Source organism: Ascaphus truei, chromosome 6 (genome assembly GCF_040206685.1).
Source record: "Ascaphus truei isolate aAscTru1 chromosome 6, aAscTru1.hap1, whole genome shotgun sequence".
NCBI classification, from domain to species: Eukaryota; Metazoa; Chordata; class Amphibia; order Anura; family Ascaphidae; genus Ascaphus; species Ascaphus truei.
The window spans coordinates 116,526,030-116,542,117 of NC_134488.1; the positions used below are offsets into that span (position 1 = coordinate 116,526,030).

Below are 16,088 nucleotides of genomic sequence, written 5' to 3' on the forward strand. Positions count from 1 at the left end.
TTAGATGTACAGGCATACCCCGCATTAACGTACGCAATGGGTCCAGAGCATGTATGTAAAGCGAAAATGTACTTAAAGTGAAGCATTACCTTTTTTTCCACTTATCAATGCTTGTACTGTACTGCAATCGTCATATACGTGCAAAACTGATGTAAATAACACATTTGTAACAGGCTCTATAGTCTCCCACTTGTGCACAGCTACGGTACAGGTAGGGAGCTGGTGTTGCTGTTCAGGACGTGCTGACAGGCGCATGCGCGAGCTGCCGTTTGCTTATTGGGCGATATGTCCTTACTCGCGAGTGTACTTAAAGTGAGTGTCCTTATACCGGGGTATTCCTGTATTGTGAGAGGTGATGGGTGTAATGGGGGTTCTGCAGATGTGTAGATTCATTGCCGTTAGAATAGCTTTTAACGAAGACAGACACACAAGTTTGAGTCATTAAAAAAAATAACATATATATCATTGTAGAACCTACACCTCTGGGATCAATGTGATAAGCGCTCTGCTCTGTTCCAGCAGGAGATACTACACACACACACACACACACACGATGCTAACTTGCATACATCTTCATGCACATAAAAACAGTCACAGTTATCCTTCCGGTCAGCACAAGTGGGAAGACAGACAAGACTTCAGATTGAGGACCATAAAGAAGCGTGCTGTTTAATGAACTCCTTCTTTACATCCTATATGGTACAAGCATTAAGCACTTAACTGCTGCAGTAATACATTGCGCGCATGTAGCAGCAAACAGGTTAAAATAGAAATTGGAGACAAGTGTCACCAGTTCTTCTTTGCTCTGGTTAAAGGACCCGTCCAGAATTTGTGCGTAGAATGACACTGCGCGGATGAAGTTTTCCGTGTTATGCAGTAGCCGCTTTCTCTGTGTAAGTTGCCATCATTTTCTTGATTTCAGCAATGGCTTTCCCAGGGTTAAGGCCCTGAAAAAGGAACAAAATTATGCAGAGCCGCATTAACCCCAGGCAAATATATACAAGAAAAGATAACACAGAAAGGTTTTATCTACCCTAATGAATGCAGAACATTTGAATCAGATACCAGGCACTTGACATAGCCAATTTATTAGAAAGCACCCAACACAATTCTTACATACTTCATGATCGTTGTGTTTTAGTTCCGTCTTTTTTTTTTTACCATTCCCTGGGATTAGAAGTCCCTTTATACCTTTACAAAATCGTCTCAAAGTGATATTGTAAAAGAGTTGTCTCTAATTTCTACCTCATACTTTCAGCGTTTGTTACAGTTTAAGAGCTGGGCTTCCATGTGTGTACATTGTGAAAAGAATACAAAATGCCAGTGAGTTCTCTTATAGCTCAAGACGCTCTTTTTTTTAATAGTTGAAATAAAAATATGGCAAATTAAAGGATAGGGCGTTGAAGAATAAAATATCCAACATTACCACACTTTTCTGTGAAACATTGGTAACCTCCTGTGAAACCCCAAGGGTTCCATGGAACACAGGATGAAAACCATTTAACTAAAGGGTCACAGTGTAATTGTGTACATTTAGTAATTCACCACAGGGAACAGTAAATTCAGAAAGGTCCCAAAGCAGGGAGGAGGTTACCTTGGGGCATGTCTTTGTGCAGTTCATAATGGTGTGGCAGCGGTACAAAGAGAAGGGATCCTGCAGCTTGGCTAAACGTTCCTCTGTGTAATCATCTCTCGAATCGATCATCCAACGATACGCCTGAAAGTCAAAATACAGAAGTGCTGTAAAGGAATAACTGGATTCTAAAGGCCGATTCTGCAGCACAGCATCCTCCAAATACTGATAAGATAGTACATTATCAGCAGTCACATGCTCCTCATTGATTGCCATGCTAATGTGGAAGGTCAACGAACACCTCCACACAACATGAGTAGCGGAGACACCATATCAGAATTTATAATCTCAACGGTAGGGTCACTGTACGTATAAAAGCTATACCCCCCAATGTCACGCAGAGATGGTGAAGTAGTGCCAGCACCAGTTGTGAGCTCTCCTCGCACATGAAAGTAGTTTCAAAGGCCAAAATGGGTCGAAGGGTCAAGCACTGGTGTAGAACTCCCCAGTGACTATTATAAGTTGAAAGGTCAGAAATGTTTTCTACAGTCAATGCCCATTTAAAGATTCTTATTGCCGTTAATGGTTTAAGTCAGTGCTGGAATTCAACTATCCTTACAATATACAGTAACACTTGGGTATGTTTGGTCAGATACAGTCCAAGGATGAGGAAGAACACATCCTTCTATGTCTCCTTACCTGCATGAGCACAGCAGGTCCCAGATACTTATCCCCATTCCACCAGTAGCTGGGGCAGGCGGTGCTACAACAGGCACACAGAATGCACTCGTACAGGCCGTCCTGCAGTGTGAAAACCACAAGAGAACAACCCCGTGATTTCTGGTATCTTCTACACAGCTCAACTCTTAAGACAGGAATGGTTTGTCCATATTGATGTCTGACAGACCCAAGGCGATCACAGTAAAGGACACACACAGTATTATTCAGAGACCGGAATGCTAGGTTAAGACGCCATGTTTTGAAGCTGAAGGGCAGTAGCATTATGGGAAATGTGAGCATATACTTCCTGACAGGAGGGGGTGGATTCATGGGAGAAAATAAATAAATAAATAAAAATCTATCAACACAGGTGTTAGAAGAGGCTTATAAAGTAAAGGAATATGAAAATGCTTTAAAAGCCCAATATGAAATGGTGTCAAAGGGTTTACAGCCGATTGGAGAAATTGGTAAACTAAGTAGATCAACTGGTCCTTATCTGCAGTAAATTCAACAGGTCGCTGGGCTGTGTAGCAGTCACAGCCTTAAGTTAGCGGAAAATGTAATGGTACTAAGAAAAAGTATCAAATCCCACTTTGAATTCATTTGTATATTATAGTAACAGCATCATTTGATTCAAATAGGCTCTTTACGAAACAAATCCCAAATTCACACTTAATCCTGATTAGCTATCAACAGCCTTTACCAACATTCACTACGGGGTTCACACCCCAATCATTGACTGCCACAGACTTCATTAGCAAGCTATTTAACATCGCAGTGTGATAATCCATGGGAGGTTAGTAAATCTCCTTTAGTCCCTCAGTACCTAAAATCAATAACAAAAAATATGCCAGATTTCACACATCTTGCATAAACCCAGGGTTATGATTACAGACTATCGCCCTTAGTCAATATATACAGTGAAGATGCATTTTTGCCCTGGAGAAGATTTTAATCCCATTCATTTGAATAGAGCTGGATTCATCTCCAGCACAGGGAAGCTGCGTCACAGTACATTAAATAGCAGTGTATGCATTAATCCTGCAACTGGTGTGTTTGTTCTTGATAGAAAGTGGTAGAGTGATCATGGTGTTCTCACCAGCTTTTCCCGCTCCTCTATGGACTGCAGGTATTGCTCTTTACCCTGCTTGGACTCATCCTTCTTCTTCAGATAAGGCTCAATTGATTTGTACTGGGCATAGAAATTACTCAAATCCTGGGAAATAAAAGAAAAAAAGGAAACTAAGGTGCTGCATCTAAATGGATCTTGGACACATGAGCTTTACTTGCAAGGAAATAACATCATCATTTGATTTGTATTTCTCTGTAGAAATAGTGTGCATGTGTATGTGCGTGCGTTGACGGTAAGGGTAGCGGGCCAAGCTCCCTTCCCTTCTACACATACAGGGCACGTTGAGCACCATTGCTTTACCAAAACTACATAAAAAGGTTAAGCCTGGTCGTTGCCCCTACTAGTTAAGATGGCGACCAAGAGTACCAGGGTCAGACTGGCCATTTTAGGCTGTAAAATGAGTGATAGCTGTGTAAACAAGTTAAGCAACATTAGCCATCTGTTTAAACTTAGTTTATTATGCATCTGTGTATTCCCATGTGTCTTATTTCATGCTTAGGCCACTATCAAACGTTGAGTGGCTAGCACAGAATGAGTCAAGGACTAACCTTTGTGTGGGGCCAGGTGCAGTGTCTGTGGACAATGGGGAAGGATGGGCCCTCCTGCTGGGGAGGTACACACTCCATTGGAGGAGCATCGACCTCTCCTCGGCAGCAACACGTCTACCCCTGCGGGAGGTATGGAGCTGTATTTGGGAATCGAGGCCTGGGTCCTTGCCCAATTGGCTCGATTCCCATTGGTCAGTTCCAATTTCCCATGCTGCAGAAGCCTCACCCCTTGGGTGCTGTCATCACCCACAATCCCAATTGGTCCGTCCGGTCGAACAGCAGCACCCGATTGGCTTGTGTAGACGAGCCAATGCCGATCAGGTCTCCACTGTTGTTCATGATTGATCTCTGTGACTAGAGGCCAACTGTAAAAGTGAACTGTGGACTGAAAGGCGGTGAGTGGTAGTGGGATAGTCGGGATGGACGGACAGAAAAATGAGGCAACCAGGGTAAGCTAGCTTCGGCAGCGCCCTGCAACTAGCGAGCTACTTTATTTTTGATGTACTTCTCATATTTTAATTTCCTGCATTCTTATATCTATTTTATAAAGCGCTGCATACATTGTCGGCACCATTTAAATACCAGAAAACATAAACGCTGCTGTGGCTGTGCTCCTGGTAACTTTATGCAGAAAGAGTAACAATGGACAGAAACACTTACCGGCACCAGATCCTTCACAACATACATGTGCGGAAGTGGGTAGATTTTGGTGACCTTACCGAGGTTGGTGTCAATTTTCAAAGTGCAGGCCAGGGTGTTGCCCCCATTAATGTTCATGGCACAGGAGCCACAGATACCTTGAAAGAAGAAGCCAAACACGTTACATCAGAGAAACCTTCATGCTGGAAGATGGGAGAGTACACAAAACCTACTGTAGATATGCTGTCCGCGTGCAAAGCTCTTACCCTCTCTGCAGGATCTGCGGAAAGTCAGTGTGGGGTCTACTTCATTCTTGACCTTAATTAGAGCGTCCAGTACCATGGGACCACACCTGAGAGGCGGTGAGAATAGGGTGAATGGCTGGCATGGTCTCGGGAGCATGGTGCAATATCAGTCAAGAATGATAAAAACGCAGAGCAATTCTTTAAAGATCCCAAATGAAAGAATATTCACAATAAATGTATATCGTAGATATCGTTTAGCCAACAGATATAAAAATCAATTAAAAAAACACCAACAGAGCCATTAGGTTGTTTGGTACAAATGATGCATTTTCTGGATAATTTTAATTTAGTAATAGAAAAATCTTAAAAACAGCTCAAATACCTTTCCCAGGAACATGCAAGTACAAAAAAAAGAAGAAGAAAAAATGTGATTATACTGTATCTATTGCATTAGATCGGCAGGTATTAAAAAGCAAATGTGAATATAAATGTATATTTCTTAGCCTACAATTTGTTTTAACAGTTGAAATGAGTAAAAACAGAATTGTTTTAATCCAGCCATGCAAAAAGTCAGGTATTTATATTTTTACGCCGGGCAACTAGAAATGGTGTACATACTATGTAACTGTATAACCCTGTAGCAGGCGCGGGCCAGGGAGAGAAAGCTTATTTACAAGGCTGTCTTAAACTTTAGAGATATGAAAAATGCCAGAAAAGGCCAAGAAGAAACTTAAAGCACCAGCCATTGGAGAGCAGCTGCTCATGGAGAGGTCTACCAAGAACTGACCGAAGCACGCACGTTACTTCAAATGGGTCTTAACTTCAGTGGCAAGGGCTATATACCTATGCTCTGTCACCAGCTGATACTCAGCAAGACTATGTCTTATATGAAACTTCTTAAAAAAAAAAAAAAAACATCTGATGTCACATCCGTATACAAAAAGCAATCTATTCAAAACCCATGGGGCATGCCTACCCCTTTTGTGCCACTCACACATTTAAGTCAATATCGTATGTCTGCATGCGTGGTTTGTCACCAGGCTTGTCTGGGTCCCATCTGTAGATAGCAAATTTCTTGATGCGCGCCTCGGCTTGAGAAGCAGGAGCAGCTGCTGTCTGAGCCCCACGGGAGGCCTGTAAACAAAAGTACACATGCTAAGCAGAGGACTGAGTTACAACATCACAACGTCACAAAGCTCTTTCCTATTGTAGGAGTTCAATTACCAATATCTAACACACAGCATGCGTTGTATGGCTTCCTATCTGCATAATATACAGATGTGTAGGGGTGTTCACATATAACTAGTCTACATTTAGATGCAGGAACAGGTGTGTAGACTTAGAAAAAGACGCAAAGGCCCATGTTAGCATGTGACAGAGATGGAAACCCAAGACAAGTTGTATCTGATTGCCCATAAATAATCTCTTTATTTTGTGCAAAAATGCATCAACTATTACTCTGTACCAAACATTAATTTTCATGGAGGATACAGAGGGGGAGGAGGATGAGGAGTACTAAGAGTTCCACAAAGCACTTAGTGGTGTCATGGAAATAGCTCCAATATGGCTCAGGACATTATATTTTAAAAAAACATAAGAAAGAAAAAAGTATGTTTCGTATTTACAGCAAGTGCAGTAAGAGTTTGGCTTTTTCTTAATTTCAATGGAAGAATGCAACTCTAACCATGAGTAACACGTGGTACAAAGATAGTGGCTCAAGGGCCATGTGATTGATATTATAGCAACTTGGCCGCAACATAAGTGCACCTCTTCCATGTCCAATCTGCTGCAGCCTAGAACTACAGTATGTGACATTTCAGGAACATCGCTAATACAACTGGGGAACTGTGCAAGGGCAGGCAAAGGGTTAAAAAAGCATGTCACCTTCGTGGGACATTTTTGTCCTATTAATATGAACATGTTACTCTACAGCAGGGTCAGCTAGCTCGTGTCCTCAATGGACACCAACAGGTCAGGTTTTCGGGATATCCCTGCTTCAGCACAGGTGGCTCAATCACTGAGTGAAGCAGGGATATCCTTAAAACCAGACCTGTTGGTGGCACTTGAGGACTGGAGATGGCCACTCCTGCTCTACAGCATGACCATCAGCATCTTTGTAATTTCAACATCTCAAAGCCCTTTCCTGAAAACGCATATCCAACATGAGAATGGAGGAAACACAGCCTTATTGTCATAAGAAATGCCAAACATGCAAACATTTGTAAAGCAACCAGCATCCCCACAGCTACAAAACAATGCCATTAACATAAATGGATCCTTGTTCTTCAAACGCAATATAACGGACTAGGATGGATGAATCACCACAACTCCAATACCAGAAACTACCTCCGGGGCACCCTTACCCCCAAACAGGACACTCAATAGTCAAGTCTATCGATGCCCTGCCATAAATAAAATCTTTAAAAACAAATCACAAGAAAAAGAAAAACAAGACAAAGGCTGCCAAATATTTACAATTTATGGAGAAAAAAACAAATAATGGACCAAACCCAAATATAGGTTTTTGTGACTCAGGGCCACGTAAAATGTCACGAAATGCCTCATTTCATCACACAGGCAGTGCTCCCATTACATGGGTGTGGCCTTTCAATACGTTCAAGTACAAATACATTCGCTAAAATGTTTAGTCCCTTTAAGAAGAAAACAGTATAAGCCGTGACTTTATATACAGTATAAACATGGTGCAGTGTTGTGTCACATGCCACCTTGTGGCTGACAATTTCTGAGAATAACAATAATTTGGCTTCAGATGGATAATTAAACACAGACACAGCTAAACACAGACACAGCAAAACACCTTCATGACAAAGACATTTACAATACAGTTCTTTGATATCATATCCCCACTTGAAGGTCAAAGATAAAGGAAGTCAGGTACAAGATTGTGTTGTATGGTGGAAACAGAGTTGGGGTTAGCCGGTTAGTTAAGACTTCCTAACACCTACCTAATAATGCATGTTTATGTAGTGTAGAGCAGTGGTGCGCAACCTGTGGGTCGGGACCCTCTTGGGGGTCATTGGAAACTGTGTGGGGGTCTCCAAAACAGAGGATTAACTCTGCAGGGATCCCTGCTTCTGAATGGGACCAGCTAAGTGTTAAATCTTCTGACAAACGACAGAAACAAAGATATATTGCAGCAGCAGCCTGTGTATCTCCCTTGTGTCTCCCTCCCTCTGTGGGGGGAGGAGGAGCTCGTGGATTAAAAAGAAATAAATTGTGCACCCAATGCCACACACAGTTAGGAGACAAAAGGATTGGTGCCAGCTGGAGTCCTCTGGGCAAGCAGACTTGAAGCAGGTTTTCCCAGTAAACAGATAATACTATTATTCATTACCTCTCCTATTAGCTTTAGTCAATAATTAAAGAGAAAGCTGCAGGCTACTGACTGTCCGTAACCACCTCTAGTTCTCCTTAGCACCAAATGTTGCTGTGATATTGGGAGTCCTGGGGCATACAAATAGCACCCTCCATAAATTGAATCCGTGACTTTCAAATGTTACCTACAGTACCTTTTTCTGACATTTTTAAAATATTTTACATAAGGTCTCATGTTGCATAGTATTGCAGGACATGGCAAATAAAGGAGTTATTAGGCTCAATAGCCCCTAATCAATATGCTCTGAAGTATTTTTTGCCTTCATAGCGAAGCTTTAAGTCCAAAATAAATGGGGTTTAAAGCTTCACTGGAAAGAAGACAGCATGACAGAGTATTAGAGGCCCACGAGTTCTGACATTTAGCCCATTGTATGACATCCGTAAAATTCGCTGCTTCTGGTCACAAGTTAAAGGAGGCAGAGACTTGGGAATGTACTGTGAACTTTACCCTCTTGCCACACACTGGCATTGTACATGGTATAAAGTGACAACTTAAAAGAAATACTAATTCAAGGTTATAAGAACTGCAACTTTTGTGCTGTGTACGAACTTATAAATAGATCTATATATCGTCCTCTCTAAAACCAATATTGATGCAATATTCACCTCAACAGGAGTACTCTTAGCTTTACCAGTGTGTGCTGGTTTTAACACAAAAAACTACAAATATGGCCACTGGTGTTACCAAGAGTTGCAATGATGGTGCAGCTTTTGATTTTCTGCCTCAGATTGGGAATGACCACAAAGCAATTTTTCTGTCTGGGAGGAAATATTCTTAAATTCCAACATCCCTCACCTGCCCGAGCAAAAGGAGAGATACCTACTACAGATCAGCTCTGGAGGAAACCTGGTTCAAGTAATTAAACCCCTCTCCCCAAAAAAACAGCAAAAGCATACTGCTGGTTTAACTTGTACATAATATACCAATACTAAATAGAAGACACCAATACTTTCTGGGTCTCTGCTTTAAAGTAATTAATGGTATTCAAAGAAACTATATTAAACATTGCACAGACTCATGACAATATTTATTATCAGAAATATATCAAACACTTCTGTTCGGTATTATTACAAATGGTAAAGATTAGCAGAGAAATTGGGAGAGGTCATGGATGTTAAGAAATACCACTATCTTCAATGCTATGGGGTCCCGCAACGCATTGTGGGCTTTAAGGCACTGAAAAGTTTAATTTATAAGCCTACAGTACCAACAAAAAAAAAGCTCTCTTCATTAAGCAGACACCTCAGGAAAACAAGGTTCAACTTCACTTCCACGGTTAACACATTCAGCGCATAGCATAAACGTAATGTGTTGCAGACCGTCACCCCTCTGCCTTCAAGGGGTTAACAAAATCTGGATAGTACCATTACTTTTTAAAGTAACTTCAACAAATGCTTCGGAGTGACATGTCCGCATGTCCCTGAGTCTGAACATACTTGAAAACGAGAGGTAACTCAATGTATTACTTCCGGGTAAATTTTTTTTTAGAAATAAATAATGCACTCACCCATGCTGACCAAAAAGACATCTTAACCAGTACTCTATGCCCATCACATGAAATGTTCCATATGTAAAACCTCTATTGTTTTACCAATTCATTTATATATAGCACCCTTATCCGGGGCGCTATATAAATGTTGTTATAAATAAAAAAATCACAACACTTCATAAACAGGGAAGATTTCATCCCAAGAAATTGGTGATATAGTTATACAAAGAAGTGAAGATCTATTGGGATCCTTCCATCTACACCATGAGGTCAGAGAGCTGAGACTCTGGTCGTTATGTAATGATTAAACCTGTGAATACAAGTCAGTCAAGCAAACTTACAGACCCTCAAACACGTAGCACATAAAAAATAGCACATCAACCTCCAATACAGGTTATGGTACCGCAATCTCATGTTTACCGTCATTGACATAGTGAATTTGTGTGTTTATTTCCTCCTATAGCGTAGGTAAGAAACTTCCAGTTAGAGTGGGAGTCATTTATGGTTTCCTAGTGCAAATGTTACACTTTGTACTTTATTAGGTGTGCCAAATCTGCTTTTTGCCATATTGGTCTTTTATTGTGGTGCCTTAACATGTACAGTTTGATATAAACAAAAGGCGTTAGACCATACACTTTGCACTTCACTGCTTATATTTATATCCACACACAAAACATAATTGGTGAACAATTCTCAGCAACCATTAAACCAGATACATTTGCATCTGTTTATATGTAGCAAGTATATAATTAATTCCCCAGCTGTGCTCGTTAGCTGAAGGTTTCGAGCTTCAACCAATAGGTGCAATTGGACAGTCACACAGAGGTGACAATAAGTGAAGCTGCTCAGGACACGGGGAGCAGGCCCCAGGACCCTCTATTGGGGGGGGGGTGTATATAACGTAAATAATAGAATGACGCTCAGAGCTGTCAGACACCTGGTGGCAGGTGTACAAGCAGACACGAAGGCATATAAACCATTTGTATTGCTCTGACCTGTAATGTTCCCACAGTCTTCAGCACGGAACCGCTGCGCCTCAAGGAGAATACGGCCGCCGCCATCTTTCGTCTGACACCTACAACACCTCCAAGCTCCCAGCATGCATTGCGGCCCCAGCGCCTCCAACCATAGAGACGCGCGAATGGAGCCTCGCCGATCTACGCTGACCTTGCGGCTAGAGCGGTAGCTTGTTGTAGGAGAGAATGCGCTCTATCTTCCATGAGTGCGGTCTCTATGGTATGTTTGGTAACAGTGAAGGAGGGCGTGGCTGTTGCTATGGTTACGGGAAGTTGTATACCTGGAGTGAGACTCAGTCCTCCACTGCAGTTATGGTCACAGACAGCTGGTTACCTGGCAACGCTCAAGCTACGCATTGTATATGTCCTCATGGGGGCTGCAGTGGGGTTCAGCTCCGGAGACCCCGCTTCTATCTCATGTTAGCTGCCTGCTGTGATTGTCCCTTTGTTTTGTGAGGAGACGTTTTCCGCAAAGGAGCTTTGCTCACAATAAGTGCAGATCTGCGCTGGCAGAGGCCCCTGTGCGCCGTCTGCTTCTCTTATCAACCTCAAAAATCAGTCCCAATCTCCTGAGACTGTATCTAAAGTGCAAGTTCAGAAATCACAGAGAGACATTTTAAAAAAAAAATTAAGATTTCAAGTTTTTTCTTCTGCATAAAAACAATTGTTGGTACTATTTTTAAAGTTTTTATTATCCTTGTTTATTTTTGTTGTTATATAGTTTAAGTTTAGTCATTAATTGAAATCGGATGTAGGGGGGGCAGTATGACAGTGGCCCGCCCCCCCCCCCCCCCAAATTGTGCCCATTTAAAGTCACAACCAGAGAAAAAGGTTGGCCACCCCTCTGCAAGAGCGTCTCGCTGCTGAACGTAGAGCGCTGGTAGTGACACGTGACTACAGGGTCATGGTGACATAGTTTGACGAGTAAGCCTCGCAAGAGAGGTGGTGAGAGAGGAAAGGGAGATGGCTAATAGATAAATAAGGGGAGGTTGACCCCCCAAAGAATGAATGTGAGACCCTGTGCTCTGTGGTGGGGTGTCACTAAGAAAGGACTGGAACCAGTCCAGCAGTTTAACTCTCAACCCAACATCCAATTTGTCTGGTCAGCAAACGAGTGATATCGATTGTGTCGAACGCCGAGCGCAGATCGAGATGGGTCAGAGCAGCGACGCCCCCTTTGCATACAGTATTGAGCAGGAGGTCAGTGACACCTAAAGATTAGTCTTGCTGATTCGCCAAATGGAGATTTTCTTCATTAAATGGGTGCAAATCAATGTCCCACCTTTCAATATATATCAAATAGTCCACGGCCCGGTTCTTTTCACAATTTATTCAGAGACAATAGAAAACATCTTTCACAGCAAAATTTCAATTGGTTTGCATCATTCAGGCATATAGAATGTAGTTATTGAGTGGAGAATCTTTAGCTTAGTTCTTAGCTTGGTGATGGTCAATGATTCTGAATTTTATAAATTCTCATGCAATCTTTATACATTTCTCTTAGCCAGTCTAAACATAGCAATCACTTGTTTTTCTCACTGTCCGCTCAAATGTTCTTAGTTAATCAACAATGTTTAAACCAATATTCCTTAATTTTCTTTGATATAGAAGAACCTCTTTGTTCTGTCACTAAGTAACTATAGTCAATCCTATGTTCTTAATACAACAGAGAGGTCTTAAAAGATTGTCTTTTACTACTAACTATATCTATTTAACTAACCTTTGAATCCAAACTCCTGCAATTCAGAGACAAACATTTGCACACCTGCTTGTCTTCAGAGGATGAAGCGTGTGGTGGTGGCGGTGGCAGGAGAGGTCCCACGTCTGCAGAGGGTTGAAGATGGACAGCGGGCGGGAGTGTGGCGGCGGTGGCAGGACAGGTCCCAAGTCTGCAGATGAATGAAGATAAGACAGCAGGCGTGCGGTGGCGGCAGCAGGAGATTATAATAGCAGGAGAGCTGAGCAGAGCGGCATAGGGGAACGGCGGGGGAGGAGCGCACTGTAACACCGGAAGTTGACCAGTGTCTGACTTCCGGTTACAGTGCGCTCTTCCCCAGCCATTCCCCTATGCAACCCTCTTCCTATGATGATCTCCTGCCGCCGCCTCCCGCCCTCTGTCTTGTTATCTTCATTCACCTGCAGACTTGGGACCTGTCCTGCTGCCGCCGTCGCACTCCCACCCGCTTTCCATCTTCAACCCTCCGCTCACATGGGACCTCTCCTGAAACATGGTAAGTGGAAAGAGAGAGTTAGTAGACACTATATAAAAAATAAATAATAATTTTAATACATCGATTCTAAGATGCACCCCGATTTCAGACGTGAAAATCGGAAAAAAGGTGTGTCTGAGAATCACGGAAATACGTTAATACTAAATTACTTATTTTAACTAGTTACATGCTGAATGTGTATATAGAGAATATAGCATCATTAATATTTAGGCTTGAAATCATCCAACACCTATCAGGGTCGTCTAAGTGCTGTCATTTTTTCGAGAGTCCAGCAAATTAAATTGGGTTCATAAACTGTTTTAGGGCTAGTTTTTCAATGATTTAATTAAAACTGGAATATTAGAAGGGTCTACTATAGCATGCAGTCTACCGGTGATCTGTGGTCTACCGTGCATTCGCTACTATAGCGTGTAGTCTACCGGTGATCTGTGGTCCACGTCTGTCAGTTTAACCCTCACTTGCATTCTGTCAGTTTAACCCTCATTTGAATTCCTATAGTCAGTTGACTGTGCATATTAGTTTAACCCTCTATAATTTTGTTAACAAAAATTTCTATAAAAATATCATCTGCAAAGGAGACAGCGCAGTGTCATTTTTACGCGAAAATAATCTTCTGGATGTACCACAAGAGTCAGAGCCTTGTCATCGATGTGGTAGTGTACGAGTGGCCTGCATATGGAAATTTAAATGCCATCGGTTACAGGCATTTTACGGTGAACCATCAAGAAAATTACGTGGATCCAGTGTCGGGAGCAAACACGCAAGGAAGGGATTGAAAGGTCGTGGTTGGATGCCAAAATACGCATTTTGAAGAAAATGAGAGGCGTTCCTAATGAGCTATTTCAAGCACACCTTGATCACATTTGCTGGAAAGTGCTAAGAAAGGATGCAGAAGATTTGTTTTAACAATTTCTTAAAGACATACAAAGTGTTTATCGTTACAAACCAATGAGCTATATTGTTCCTTTGAAGTATAATAAAAACCAATACATACCATATTGTTCCTTTGTTTAGTAGATAAAGTAGACTGCACGCTATAGTAGAACAGTAGAAGTAGACTGCACGCTATAGTAGCACCTATTAGAAACTGGTCAGTAGTTTTCCGTGTTCAGTGGATAGAGGGAGGGTTTCTTTAAAAGAGATTAAATAAATGCTTCATTTAGTGAGGTTGGTAAAAAGACAATGAGAGGTTTGTGAAGGAAACTGCCCTGCCAATTGGAAAAGGGCTGGAGGCCTGTGACTGGATACGAACAAACAGCGCTACACACTGCAGACTTCCCAGGAAGCTTTACCACGTCCTGGCACTGCCAGCTCCGATCTGATAAAACGTACGAGCCCGGGAAACAAAAGAAATGAAACGAAACACAAGCAACAGTTTGCAATTTCGAGAATTAAAGGGGCCAGATCTAACATCGCTTATTAGCCAGACAAGGGTTCCCAGGACAGCTAAATGGTTTGATCCCTCTGATCGTAAAAAGGATCTATAGTGAGGCATTGGAAGGTGCTCCACCGGTTCGACTGTGAAAATATCAGATTTATGAGTTGATAGTTGTGTGGCTTAAATTTGATTCTGAATATTTGACACTATGGAGGAGAAAGCCTGGTTAAAAGTAGGTAGTGCAATTTCCACACAATTTTATGTTTTGTTTAAACAGGTCGGCTCAAACAGAGAGTCACAACAAACAGAATATAACGGCGCCTAGATGGTGAAACATATGTAACAGATTTTCTGGCCTAGCCTGACCCACCCAATCTCACATTGGCCCCTGTGGTCTAACCAGTCCCCATTACAGTGTAGTGTCTGGTGGTGCACCTGTTGGCAACAGGACTCCTGAGTCTCCCGCATGATGGTGTGTGGGGATTGCCAACCCAGACAGGCAGCTTAGGTAGTGTGCTTGAGTCCTACCTATATCCAGTGCAGCGCCTCCACCTCATCAGGATCCCAGCGTCCACTTGGAGGAACTCCTCTGTGGTGCACTCCTCTGTGTAATCACTCCACACTTACACACAAGGGTATGGTTTAACAGGATCATCTTTATTGACTTGCGGCGGGCCAGCTGCCCCTCACAGTGGGTATACTTAGCCTCTCATGTTCACCGCACTTCCCTTTGAAAGGTGTCCTTTCCCAAATTGGTGGATTCCCTATCTCCACTTAGGGAGATAGTCCCTGTGCCAGGTCCCTGGTCACAGTCTTATAAGCTGTCTCCTCCCAAGCCTGCACTCAGACTTGCTCCTTGTCTCATAGCTACTACTAACTCCACTGATGATCTCTGAACACACACTGAAGAACTAACTTTTTGAGCAGTGCTGTGCCTTATGTATCCTCTGGGGGCTGGCACAACTCTGACATCACTAATCATGGATTCAGAGCCTGTGACCACTCCCATCCATACATAGGGCACCTCACCAGGGTGTGAGGGCAAACCTCCATAATTACTGCTGGCATGCCCATAACTTACCAGGCCTTACTGTCAGCAGGAGAGATGACTGCAGCCATTTTACAGCATGGTTACACATAAATCACCTGAGTGATTTCCCAATAGCAGTCCAGCCCTTACAGTCCAAGAAATATCCAGAGATAACTTGCTTGGTGTCTCATAACCTTTTTATTGCGTGTAAGGAAATGCTCAGCCTGAGGTACTATCTCACCCCCTATTACCTTGTTGTATAGGGGTCTCTCTAGGTCGAGACTGGTGAATGAGTATTACTGTCCTTCCCACTAGCTAGCGACAGTAAGTGGGAAGGACAGCAATACTCCCCCATTCTAGCTTTCCCCCAGGCTTCCCTAACTTAGGTGGCTGGGGGCTAGTGAACTCAAGCAACAATAACTACCTACCTAGGGACTATCATATCCCTTAGGTAATCAAGCGTAGTGATACAAAGTTTAATCCTATATTAATCCCCATTGTTTTAATATGTTTCTAATAAAGTCTAGTTTTAAATTTACACCATCATCTCAACACAGTGTATGAGTGCTCTACTGGGGTTCTTTTCTCCTTTGTTTATCGCTCTCACATACACAATTATTTTCTTCACATCAAGCAGAGAGTCAACTACTGAGTAGTTCCCGCAACTTATTACTAGTATTTTTAATATGA

At 42.4% G+C, this 16,088-nt stretch overlaps 1 protein-coding gene across 1 annotated transcript; it reads right to left on the minus strand.

Annotated features, from left to right (window-relative positions):
• Positions 1-643: 643 nt before the first annotated feature.
• On the minus strand, positions 644-10,896 carry SDHB (succinate dehydrogenase complex iron sulfur subunit B). Its single transcript, XM_075605974.1, has 8 exons — positions 10,739-10,896; positions 5,852-5,991; positions 4,879-4,964; positions 4,634-4,770; positions 3,393-3,509; positions 2,273-2,374; positions 1,595-1,717; positions 644-947 (listed from the first exon to the last, which is right to left on the minus strand). The coding sequence occupies exons 1-8, from the start codon at positions 10,802-10,804 to the stop codon at positions 870-872; spliced, it is 849 nt and encodes a 282-aa protein (XP_075462089.1). The 5' UTR covers positions 10,805-10,896; the 3' UTR covers positions 644-869.
• Between the last annotated feature and the right edge of the window lie 5,192 nt (positions 10,897-16,088).